Source organism: Haliotis rubra, unplaced genomic scaffold (assembly GCF_003918875.1).
Source record: "Haliotis rubra isolate DU_JTF1 unplaced genomic scaffold, ASM391887v1 Scf911, whole genome shotgun sequence".
In the NCBI taxonomy this organism is placed as follows: Eukaryota; Metazoa; Mollusca; class Gastropoda; order Lepetellida; family Haliotidae; genus Haliotis; species Haliotis rubra.
The window spans coordinates 274,537-287,500 of NW_025767648.1; the positions used below are offsets into that span (position 1 = coordinate 274,537).

The 12,964-nt window shown below is 41.3% G+C and overlaps 1 protein-coding gene across 2 annotated transcripts in view; it reads right to left on the minus strand.

Moving 5' to 3' along the window:
* Positions 1-5,641: 5,641 nt before the first annotated feature.
* The window catches only part of LOC124264176 (endoplasmic reticulum chaperone BiP-like), a 12,490-nt gene continuing 5,167 nt past the window's right edge, over positions 5,642-12,964 (minus strand). For both annotated transcript variants that reach the window (XM_046698916.1, XM_046698915.1), the window contains exons 5-9: positions 12,601-12,755; positions 11,972-12,207; positions 11,283-11,432; positions 6,822-9,394; positions 5,642-6,382 (exon numbers count right to left, since the gene is read on the minus strand). In XM_046698916.1, coding sequence (XP_046554872.1) covers positions 8,759-9,394; positions 11,283-11,432; positions 11,972-12,207; positions 12,601-12,755 — 1,177 coding nt within the window. In that variant the 3' untranslated portion in view covers positions 5,642-6,382; positions 6,822-8,758. The remainder of the gene's footprint in view (positions 6,383-6,821; positions 9,395-11,282; positions 11,433-11,971; positions 12,208-12,600; positions 12,756-12,964) is intronic.

The window sequence follows — 12,964 nt, forward strand, 5'->3', positions numbered from 1 at the left end:
TCATGAATCACAAATGGGACTTATTTTATTGAATATGCAAATCAAATTTGTGAAAAAAAACCCGCTACATTAAATCCCAAAACAGAAACTCAAAAAATGACTTTTATAATATTTCTCAAACTGGACATACGTGTAAACTTGCTGTCATACCACAAGTGGAATTTTAACGGAATTCGCTGAAAAATATATAAATGACCACAAGAAGGTCAGACTAAAATATTCTCAGAGAATTGAAATATATGCCCAATGTTAAAGATTAAAGTAGATTAGTTACATACAGATATAATATTATTGTTTTGAAACTCGTAGCGATATATAATTACATTTCCTAAAATTGTTGGATGCGCACGTACAATTTCCATAATAGGCCCGCAAGATCGTCAGAAACACCCTCAGCTGGACCCATGAGAGCCGTTATGTCAACAAACGCACGTGCGTGTATTTGAATCTCTCACCGTCAATCGCATGATGCTTATCCCAAACTTCACATTAGACAGCAAAATCCTGTTAGCTAAGAACAATGACATAAGGCCATAAACGATTTAAGTTCTCGGGATTATTTTTATCAAAGCACCGCATTCATTTACGCGCGTTCTGATTGGTTTGTCGTATTTTCGCACATAACAAGCATCGAGAGGGGGACGAGTCTTCTTGGAGGTTACGGAAAGGGGCGAGTGGTGACGAATGGGTATGGGGCTTCCCATTAGTGAAACACTATCTCAGTCCTGCCTGTCAATTGAATAATCATGTTTGTCCAGGAGAAGAGTTTATCTATACATTTTTGTACATTCATTTGTGTATTTAGATTTTGGTATACAGGTGTAGACAATACAAGGAGTGTATACGTACATGTGTGTAATATAGAAAATAAAATATTTGTTCATTTACACATGGACATGTGTGATATATAAATAACGAAGAGTACACGAACACGTGTGTGATGTGGGAAATAGAAACTTTGTACATTTACAAGTGTATGATGTAGAAAATATATGATTTGTACATTTACGCGTGTGTGATGTAGAAAATATATGATTTGTAAATTTACACGTGTGTGATGTAGAAAATATATGATTTGTACATTTACAAGTGTGTATTGTAGAAAATAAAAGATATGTACATTTACACGTGTGTTATGTAGAAAATATGATTTGTACATTTACAAGTGTGTGATGCAGAACCTATATGATTTGTACATTTAAACGTGTGTGATGTGGAAAATATATGAGTTGTGCATTTACAAGTGTGTCAGGTACAAAATAAAAGATTTATAAATGTACACGTGTGTGACGTAGAGAAACAAATGATAAATATATACACATGTGTAATCGTACGGACAACGTCATCGGGACGTTAGCAGTACCATTCCTGCAAGCCATACATGGCCTTTGTGGTCGACCCTCTTAACTGCAAGACGACAACGCTAGGCCTCATAGGGCCAGGATTGTCACAGAATTCCTAAGGCAGCACGGTGTGCTCGCCAGACCTCAGCCCAATTGAGGGATGGGATGAACTCGGTCGACGTGTGTACAAACGTCACCCAGCACCAGTGAATCTCCCAGGATTCCGCAGAGCTCTAGTAGAGGAATAGAATGCGATTCCCCAAGCTTTCTTTATGAACTTGATAAGGAGCATGAAAACAAGGTGCACCTGTGTCTTGACACAAGATATTGAATGACCGAGTGATTCATGTCTGTCATTTTCATTTTAGGGGTGTTGGTGTAACTGATGTTTGCTAATGCTGTTTGAACTGTTTGAACTTTTTGTCTACATGTCACAATGTTGCCATTGCTATATATCATTTGCCCCTTTATTAATGACGCCTAGTATAGTTTAGGGTGATTGTGGATTTAATTTAAACAAGAAGGGTCGTGTAGGAGAACACACTATGGTCCACACTATACCTCTCTCGCCTCAAAGCTTAGCTTGGAGATAGGCAGTCTATGGTCCACACTATATCTCTCTCGTTTAAAGGTTTAGCTTGGAAAAATGCAGTCTATGGTGCACATTATACCCATCTCGTTTCAACGTTTAGCTTGGGGAAATGCAGTCTATGGTCCACACTCAAACCCCTCTCGTTTCAAGGCTTAGCTTGGAGAAATGCAGTCTATGGTCCACACTATACCCCTCTCGTTTCAAGGCTTAGCTTGCAGAAATACAGTCTTTGGACCACACTATACCCCTCTCGCTTCAAGGCTTAGCTTGCAGAAATGCAGCCTATGGTCAACACTGTACCCATCTCGCCTGAAGCCTTAGCTTGGAGAAATGCAGTCTATGGTCAACACTGTACCCATCTCGCCTGAAGGTTTAGCTTGGAGAAATGCAGTCTATGGTCCACACTGTACCCATCTCGCCTGAAGCCTTAGCTTGGAGAAATGCAGTCTATGGTCCACACTGTACCCAACCTGTAATCAACCTGATGATATCAACAACAGAACGCCATTTAGCAAAGCACTAATCGTGAACTATGGTCCACACTATACCCATCTCGCCTGAAGGTTTAGCTTGGAGAAATGCAGTCTATGGTCAACACTATACACCTCTCGTTTCAAGGCTTAGCTTGCAGAAATGCAGTCTATGGTCAACACTGTACCCATCTCGCCTGAAGCCTTAGCTTGGAGAAATGCAATCTATGGTCAACACTGTACCCATCTCGCCTGAAGGTTTAGCTTGGAGAAATGCAGTCTATGGTCAACACTGTACCCATCTCGCCTGAAGCCTTAGCTTGGAGAAATGCAGTCTATGGTCCACACTATACCCATCTCACCTGAGTGTTTAGCTTGGAGAAAAGCAGTCTATGGTCAACACTGTACCCATCTGGCCTGAAGGCTTAGCTTGGAGAAATGCAGTCTATGGTCCACACTATACCCCTCTCGTTTCAAGGCTTAGCTTGCAGAAATACAGTCTTTGGACCACACTATACCCCTCTCGCTTCAAGGCTTGGCTTGCAGAAATGCAGTCTATGGTCAACACTGTACCCCTCTCGTTTCAAGGCTTAGCTTGCAGAAATGCAGTCTATGGTCAACACTGTACCCATCTCGCCTGAAGCCTTAGCTTGGAGAAATGCAGTCTATGGTCAACACTGTACCCATCTCGCCTGAAGGTTTAGCTTGGAGAAATGCAGTCTATGGTCAACACTGTACCCATCTCGCCTGAATGTTTAGCTTGGAGAAATGCAGTCTATGGTCAACACTGTACCCATCTCGCCTGAATGTTTAGCTTGGAGAAATGCAGTCTATGGTCCACACTATACCCCTCTCGTTTCAAGGCTTAGCTTGGAGAAATGCAGTCTATGGTCCACACTGTACCCATCTCGTCTGAAGCCTTAGCTTGGAGAAATGCAGTCTATGGTCCACACTGTACCCAACCTGTAATCAACCTGATGATATCAACAACAAAACGCCATTTAGCTAAGCACTAATCGTGAACTATGGTCCACACTGTACCCATCTCGCCTGAAGGTTTAGCTTGCAGAAATGCAGTCTATGGTCAACACTGTACCCATCTCGCCTGAAGGCTTAGCTTGGAGAAATGCAGCCTATGGTCAACACTGTACCCATCTCGCCTGAAGCCTTAGCTTGGAGAAATGCAGTCTATGGTCAACACTGTACCCATCTCGCCTGAAGGTTTAGCTTGGAGAAATGCAGTCTATGGTCAACACTGTACCCATCTCGCCTGAAGCCTTAGCTTGGAGAAATGCAGTCTATGGTCCACACTGTACCCATCTCTGAAGGCCTGCAGTGTGGTCAACACTGCTTGCCTGAAGCCTTAGAGAAATGCAGTCTATGGTCAACACTGTACCCATCTCGCCTGAAGGCTTAGCTTGGAGAAATGCAGTCTATGGTCCACACTATACCCCTCTCGCCTCAAGGCTTAGCTTGGAGAAATGCAGTCTATGGTCCACACTGTACCCCTCTCGCTTCAAGGCTTAGCTTGCAGAAATGCAGTCTATGGTCAACACTGTACCCCTCCTGTTTCAAGGCTTAGCTTGCAGAAATGCAGTCTATGGTCAACACTGTACCCATCTCGCCTGAAGGTTTAGCTTGGAGAAATGCAGTCTATGGTCAACACTGTACCCATCTCGCCTGAAGGTTTAGCTTGGAGAAATGCAGTCTATGGTCAACACTGTACCCATCTCGCCTGAATGTTTAGCTTGGAGAAATGCAGTCTATGGTCAACACTGTACCCATCTCGCCTGAAGGTTTAGCTTGGAGAAATGCAGTCTATGGTCCACACTATACCCCCCTCTCGTTTCAAGGCTTAGCTTGCATAAATGCAGTCTATGGTCCACACTGTACCCATCTCGTCTGAAGCCTTAGCTTGGAGAAATGCAGTCTATGGTCCACACTGTACCCAACCTGTAATCAACCTGATGATATCAACAACAAAACGCCATTTAGCTAAGCACTAATCGTGAACTATGGTCCACACTGTACCCATCTCGCCTGAAGGTTTAGCTTGCAGAAATGCAGTCTATGGTCAACACTGTACCCATCTCGCCTGAAGGCTTAGCTTGGAGAAATGCAGCCTATGGTCAACACTGTACCCATCTCGCCTGAAGCCTTAGCTTGGAGAAATGCAGTCTATGGTCAACACTGTACCCATCTCGCCTGAAGCCTTAGCTTGGAGAAATGCAGTCTATGGTCAACACTGTACCCATCTCGCCTGAATGTTTAGCTTGGAGAAATGCAGTCTATGGTCAACACTGTACCCATCTCGCCTGAATGCAGCTATTAGCTTGGAAGCCTTAGCTTGGAGAAATGCAGTCTATGGTCAACACTGTACCCATCTCTCGCCTGAAGGCTTAGCTTGGAGAAATGCAGTCTATGGTCAACACTGTACCCATCTCGCCTTGAAGGTTTAGCTTGGAGAAATGCAATGGTCAACACTGTACCCATCTCGCCTGAAGCTTAGCTTGGAGAAATGCAGTCTATGGTCAACACTGTACCCATCTCGCCTGAAGCCTTAGCTTGGAGAAATAGCTATGGTCAACACTGTAAATCTCGCCTGAAGGTTTCTTGGAGAAATGCAGTCTATGGTCAACACTGTACCCATCTCGCCTGAAGGCTTAGCTTGGAGAAATGCAGCCTATGGTCAACACTGTACCCATCTCGCCTGAAGGTTTAGCTTGCTTAGAGAAATGCAGTCTATGGTCAACACTGTACCCATCTCGCCTGAAGGCTTAGCTTGGAGAAATGCAGCCTATGGTCAACACTGTACCCATCTCGCCTGAAGGCTTAGCTTGGAGAAATGCAGTCTATGGTCAACACTGTACCCATCTCGCCTGAAGGCTTAGCTTGGAGAAATGCAGCCTATGGTCAACACTGTACCCATCTCGCCTGAAGGCTTAGCTTGGAGAAATGCAGCCTAAGGTCAAGGTTTAGCCTGTAGTCTGAGGACATGCGCCACGTGGTTCCCTTGACACTAAAACTGGGTAGTCCAAAGATGACTCCGGTCTATGATCACTACCATGTCAACAATGTTACGTTCAAAATCAGAACTCAGTAAGCAGAGCGACCCTATATGAATAATGGGATGCAAATTCAAAATTGGAAACACCTTTATTGCATACAGTATAGTGTGTTTCCTCTACCAACAGAGAAAATATATTCTGGTCACATCGTATGGCTCTGAGTTTTTGAATAACTCAATGTGTGGACAAACCGTGAATAATAACTTCTGTCATAAGATAAACTACAGACAAGGATTATTCACACACGCTCACAAACAGCTTGGTAGTATGTACGTACGACATACAGACATCTATTATTCTTATGGCGTAGTGTTTTCGCTTTTGGGCATCATCGAAGATATCGGTGTGAGGGTGGATATTGGGACTGGGGGGTTGAGAGAGTCGGAGAGAGGTTGATCTTTGCTTAAAGCACTTTCACAAGGACGTGTGGGGCTGGGCGTGTGCGTATGCGTGTGCGCTCTTGTCAGTGTGTGTTTGTACACAAAGACAATGCTAGCTTTGTAATCAACCTGATGATATCAACAACAGAACGCCATTTAGCTAACCACTAATCGTGAAATTTATCAGAAAATAGGACAGTTAAGACAAATGTATCATATCACAAATGTATACCCAGTCAGCATACTGACAAGGTTATGGTGTCTTCTGTGGGATGACTTCACGCCCTGCTTCACCTGCAACTATTATATTTTACCAGGTCACATATACAACACAGGGTTGCACACCACAGAACGGACCGCTGAAAGTACATGGCATAGCAACATCAACTGGAGTATTGTACAACTTCATGTATATTTCACAGCTTTATGGAATGGACTGAACGAGGTTTTACGCTGGTTTTACAGTTGCAGGAACATCACGTGGCAAGTTCTATTAGACAGGCAGGTAATCGGACCTATATGGTATACACTATCTTATTCATTACGACTCATCCATTCATTTATTATCTCTTTACTTCATTCATTCATTACATCTTTTGTGACTTCTTTACCTCATGCATCAATTACTCCTTACTTCATTCATTACTTCCCTACTTCATTCATTACTTCCCTACTTCATTCATTCATCCATTATTTCTTTACTCCTTTCATTCATTGATAAAAACATAAAAATATATTATGTGCATTTTTGAAAAACTGATAACACTTTCATTAAAAAACTAACAATTCCCATATTGTATATATGCATGTGTTTGTGTGTTTGTTGACCATTTGTTACTTAATTCTATGTTTACATAAACATGACTCATCCATCCATTGATTCATTGCTGCCTTTATTCATTTAGTCTTTCATTACTTCTTTACTCTATTCTGAACTTCATTATCTTATTCATTACGTCTTTGATTACTTCATTCATTACTTCTTTGCTTCATAATTAAATATTTACATCTTCCTTCATCCATTTATTACTTTTTACAGCATTCGTTCATTCACATATTCATTCTTTACTTCATTTATTCATCCATTACTTCTTTGCTCCATTCATTACTTCGTTCATACCTTATTTATATCATGCATTCATTACTATATTCATCTATTAATAAAAACATGAAAAATACATGTGCATACTTAACAAAAATACATTTTCATTGAAAACTACTTACACTTCCCATATTGTATATATGTTGCTACGTAATCATATAATTACATAAACATGACTTATCCATACATACATCCATCCATTCATTCATTACTTCTTTACTTCATTCAGTCATTCATCATTCATTCTTTCATTACTTTTTACTCTATCCTGTACTTGATTACTTCATTCATTACGTCATTCATTACTTCATTCATTACTTAATCATTTCATATGTGGCGTAAGGCTATATGTTAGAACCCACCAGACTCGTTCACTAAATTAAGCGTCGTCTCAGCAAACACAATGTATTCTGTACAAAGCCAGGACATGTGAAACATTTCATTTCTTCACAGTTTAAAACGAAGGGAGATGCGCATACACTGACACACATACACACGCACAGTCACATAGACCCACAAGCAATTCCACACTCATTCCTACCAGTTCCCTATGAATTCAGTTCCAAAGATATTTAAATCTCTTCACGTTAAACGTTCTTAGATGTGTCTTATAGTATAAGTTGCAGTGTGTCCTTCCGCACGACATCCATGTGTCTTTACTTTCCAGCATTATTGTCTCATCTTCCGAGTGGGGTTTTACAGTCGCAGGTAGGGACTTCATCTATGTATACATGCATGCAATCGAAGGGTATACCTTGATCCATTACTACGTAAATTCATTCATTCATTACTTCTCTACTTCATTTATTCATTCATTCAATACTTCTTTACTTTATTCATTCAGCATGACGTCATACTCAACTTCATTCATTCATTCATTACTACTTTCATCCATTCATTTATTACCTGTTTACTTCATTCATTCATTACATCTTTTGTGACTTCTTTACATCATGCATCAATTACTCCTTACTTCATTCATTACTTCCCTACTTCATTCATTACTTCTTTACTTCATTCATTCATCCATTATTTCTTTACTCCTTTCATTCATTGATAAAAACATAAAAATATATTATGTGCATTTTTGGAAAACTGATAACACTTTCATTAAAAAAACCTAACAATTCCCATATTGTATATATGCATGTGTTTGTGTGTTTGTTGACCATTTGTTACTTAATTCTATGTTTACATAAACATGACTCATCCATCCATTGATTCATTGCTGCCTTTATTCATTTAGTCTTTCATTACTTCTTTACTCTATTCTGAACTTCATTATCTTATTCATTACGTCTTTGATTACTTCATTCATTACGTCATTACTTCAGTCATAAATTAAATTATTGCTTCATTCATTATGTCACAATTTCATTCATTACTTGATTCATTACTTATTGAGAATTATTTCATATGTGTGTGGCTAGAACACATCCCACTCGTCCACTAAATTAAGCGTCGTCTCAGCAAATACAATATATTCTCTATAAAGCCAGGACATGTGAAACATTTCATCGCTTCACAGTTTAAATGAAGGGATGCACGCACACACACACATCAAACACACAGCGGGAGATACACAGACACAAATACACGCACAGGCACATATACCAACAGGCAATACACACTCTACCCCTACCAGTTCCATATTGATTCAGTTCCAAAGATATTTAAATCTCTTCACGTTAAACGTTCTCAGCGTTGTCTGATATTATAAGATGCAGTGGTTCCATCCGAACGACATCCATGTGTCTTTAGTTTCCAGTATTATTGTCTCATCTTCCTGTTCCGATTCTTCCCTCAGAGCTCATCACGGGAAACGATCTCCGGGTCACCTGGTAAGATGGGTTTCCTTCTCACAGCCTTCCTGCTTGTCCATTTATCCCCAGCTCTGAGGTCAGCTTCCGCCTTCTCCATCATCTCCTTGTCCTCATCGGCAAACTCTTCAGCATCTTGAATCATCTTCTCCAAATATTCAGGAGAAGGCCTCTCCGCTACGTCATACTTAATGATAATGTTGTTCTTATTTCCAGTTCCTATTTCTTCAGCTGTTACGTACACAATACCATTCACGTCTATTTCAATGGTAACATTAATCAGAGGGACCCCTCTAGACGCAGGCTGAATACCTGTAAGGTCAAATTGTCCCAAGAAAAGGTTGTTCTTTGTCATGGCCCTCTCGCCTTCATAGACCCGAATTGTCACTTCATCCTGGTCGTGTTCTGTTGTTGTAAACTGCTCTGTTCTCCTGGTGGGAATAAATGAGTTACGCCCGATGACCTTTGCCATGACGCCGCCAATGGTTTCAATTCCGAGACTCAATGGGCTGGAGTCGCAGAGTATGATGTCGTTGTCGCCATCCTCAGCCATGACTCTTCCATGAACAGCGGCTCCGTAAGCTACAACTTCTTCAGGGTTGATGCCTCTGTTTGGTTCCTGGAATACAAGTCAGAGAGTAAGCGTCCCCCTTGTAATGACTCACCACAGAGACCACACCCTTAACCCACCCACATGTGAAATAATTGATCAACCTGCAGGTACGTACACATAGTGTCAGGCCATATCAAACCAAAATTGCCGTCTATCATATGTCATGCCGGGTATATCAAAGTATAACACAATGGTCTTCAGTGCATACAATAAAAACAACAGTTGGCACATATGGTACACAAATGAATATGTTAAATTATGTAGAATGAACATGTCAAAAAATATATAATGGATTTGTGAAAAGTATGTTAAATACATATGTAAAAGTATTCACAATGGACATGTCAAATACTTGCATAATGGACGTGTCAAAACTAGACACAAAGGATATGTGAAGCGTACTATACACAATGGACTTATGGATACGTATATGTCAAACGTATGCTTCTCAGGTATGTGAAAAATATACATAAAAGATATGTGAATGTGGTTAATGTGGAAAGACTTTACAGTTTGCCAGGGTATCGAAATGCACGACCTAACGTAATGACTTTGGGCCCATTTGTACTTCGAAATCTGTTTCAGGGCTCGAAGACCATTCAGACATCAAGTTAATTTTAGCCTCTACATCCCATGCCCGCTCTACCTGTACACAAGGTAGCCGTGTATTTAGTACCTGAACCACGTCTGTGGATGGATGAGACTACTGGGAACTGATCATTACTTTAGAGTATTTATTCCACCAACCTAACAGTGCTGGCAATGCTCAACCTGTACTCAAGGCAGCCGTGTCTCGTCACATACCCAGTACCTGAACCACGTTAGATGGCCAGTGAGTGGATGGATGAGACTTCTTGGAACTGATCATTACTTTCGAGTATTTATTCCACCAACCTAACAGTGCTGGCAATGCTCAACCTGTACTCAAGGTGATCGTGTCTCATCACCTGCCCAGCACCTGAACCACGTTAGATGGCCAGTGAGTGGATGGATTACACTTCTTGGAACTGATCATGACCTTCAATTATATATTCGTGGATGGATGAGACTTCTTGGAACTGATCTTGACCTTCAAGTATTTATTCTACCAACCCAGTAGTGCTGGCAATGCTCAACCTGTACTCAAGGTGATCGTGTCTCATCACCTGCCCAGCACCTGAACCACGTTAAATGGCCAGTGAGTGGATGGATGAAACTTCTTGGAACTGATCTTGACCTTCAAGTATTTATTCTACCAATCCAGCAGTGCTGGCAATGCTCAACCTGTACTCAAGGTGATCGTGTCTCATCACCTGCCCAGCACCTGAACCACGTTAGATGGCCAGTGAGTGGATGGATGAAACTTCTTGGAACTGATCTTGACCTTCAAGTATTTATTCTACCAACCCAGCAGTGCTGGCAATGCTCAACCTGTACTCAAGGTGATCGTGTCTCATCACCTGCCCAGCACCTGAACCACGTTAGCTGGCCAGTGAGTGGATGGATGAGACTTCTTGGAACTGATCTTGACCTTCAAGTATTATTCCACCAACCCAGTACTGATCTTGACCTTCAAGTATTATTCCACCAACCCAGCAGTGCTGGCAATGCTCAACCTGTACTCAAGGTGATCGTGTCTCATCACCTGCCCAGCACCTGAACCACGTTAGCTGGCCAGTGTGTGGACGGTTGAGACTTCTTGGAACTGATCTTGACCTTCAAGCATTATTCCACCAACCCAGTTCCGTCAACTCTAACTGTAAATAGGTATCGCTTAACCTACCTGAACCTATATAACGAACACAGCTAAAACACGTCCAGTCTTGCAAGTCAGTGAACCATTTCACAATACAGTGTTATGTTATTGAATTTAACTGACACTGAAGTAGTTCTAATATCCCCGAGGTCGACTCACCTTCCCATCAAGGAACTCCTTCACCAGTTGTTGAATCTTGGGTATCTCACTTGATTCTCCGACCATAACAATCTCATGGATATCCGTCCTGTTCAGATATGCCTCATCCAAAGCCGACTGCATATAATTCAAAGTTGATTTGAAAAGGTCCTGACAAAAGAAAAAGTAAACAAATTAGATATAATATGATGATGCATCATCATTCAATTGCCTCAATACCTTAGTTATTGTGTATTAAGAGATACTGCTTGTAACCCATCGACTATCAACCGACTGGTCAGAGAACATCAGGTAGCTTTTGCTCAATGTATTCCTTTATGGTGTTCAGCATTCGTGGGTGATACGTGATATCACAGGTATGTGTTAATCAACACTGAATGCTGCACTGTAGTCAAAGATGCTGATTTCAGTCATAATCATGTAATTGAGCTAATTGTGTGATGCAACATAGAACGCTGCGTCACACAATGGGGAAAGATTTCTAACACTGAAATAAGCTAGGCCTTGTACCACAGAGCAAGACTCTTTGTCAAAATGAACTGCATGTACGATCGAGTCAGCACAAAGGTCGTTGTTGAGGAATGAGGCCCGGGTGAGTTGAATGTCAGAATGTGTTTATTACGGTCATGGACGTTTTGCGTTTGTGTGACCTGCAAAACAATATTTACACGTATCACTTGAACTCTTACCATGTTCAGTTCCTCCAGTTTAGCTCTAGTGAGGACTTCAGAGAAATCATGACCACCCATGATAGACTCAATCTCCACCCGAGTCTGATGCTGGGAGGACAGGGCTCTCTTCGCCTTCTCCACCTCACGACGCAGTTTCTGGGTGGCCCCGCTGTTCTTTAGTAGGTCCTGCCCCGTCCTCGTCTTGTATTGTTTGATGAAGTACTCTATCAGTCTCTGGTCGATGTCTTGACTGCCTGACAGAGAATGTATGGAAGACATGTAATGACGTAATTACGTGCTATATGACACAATGTGTTCTTCTTTTTCAAAAGTGATGTTATTGATTAATTTACACAACAGAATAAATTTAGCAAAAGAAGGTATGGAAAACATGTTATGACATAAGCCAAATTTGACACTACATTTTGTGTGTATTTTATTCAAAAGGTTCAAAAGGAGTGGTATTTTGTCCTGGAATAATTTAGACAACCGCTGCTAGTATGGTGGAATACATTACGTAGATACGTAAATAACCACTGTGGGACTGTAATGTTCTATCGAGTCTATCAAGTGTAGTTGAACACATTACCGGGAGGAGTGAAAAAGCCAATATGGCAACAACATACACATGTAGGCGAGACATTTACCTAGATGTGTGTCTCCATTGGTGGCCACCACCTCAAACACGCCATGGTCGATGGTGATGATTGACACGTCAAACGTTCCCACTCCCAAGTCAAACACCAGGACGTTCGTTTCTCCATCTAACTTGTCCAGACCGTACGCAAAGGCGGCAGCAGTTCTACAATGTACAGATTATGTTAGGATGTCCTCCTCCTCCTCCTCTTCATCATCATCATCATCATCATCATCAGCAGCAGCAGCAGCAGCATATCCATCATTATAGGTGTCATCAACATGATAATATCACTGAACAAAGTCATATTTATAACTTATGTTATAAACTAACTGGCAAAAGAAACGATACCAAGTCAAAATCACTGATATTAC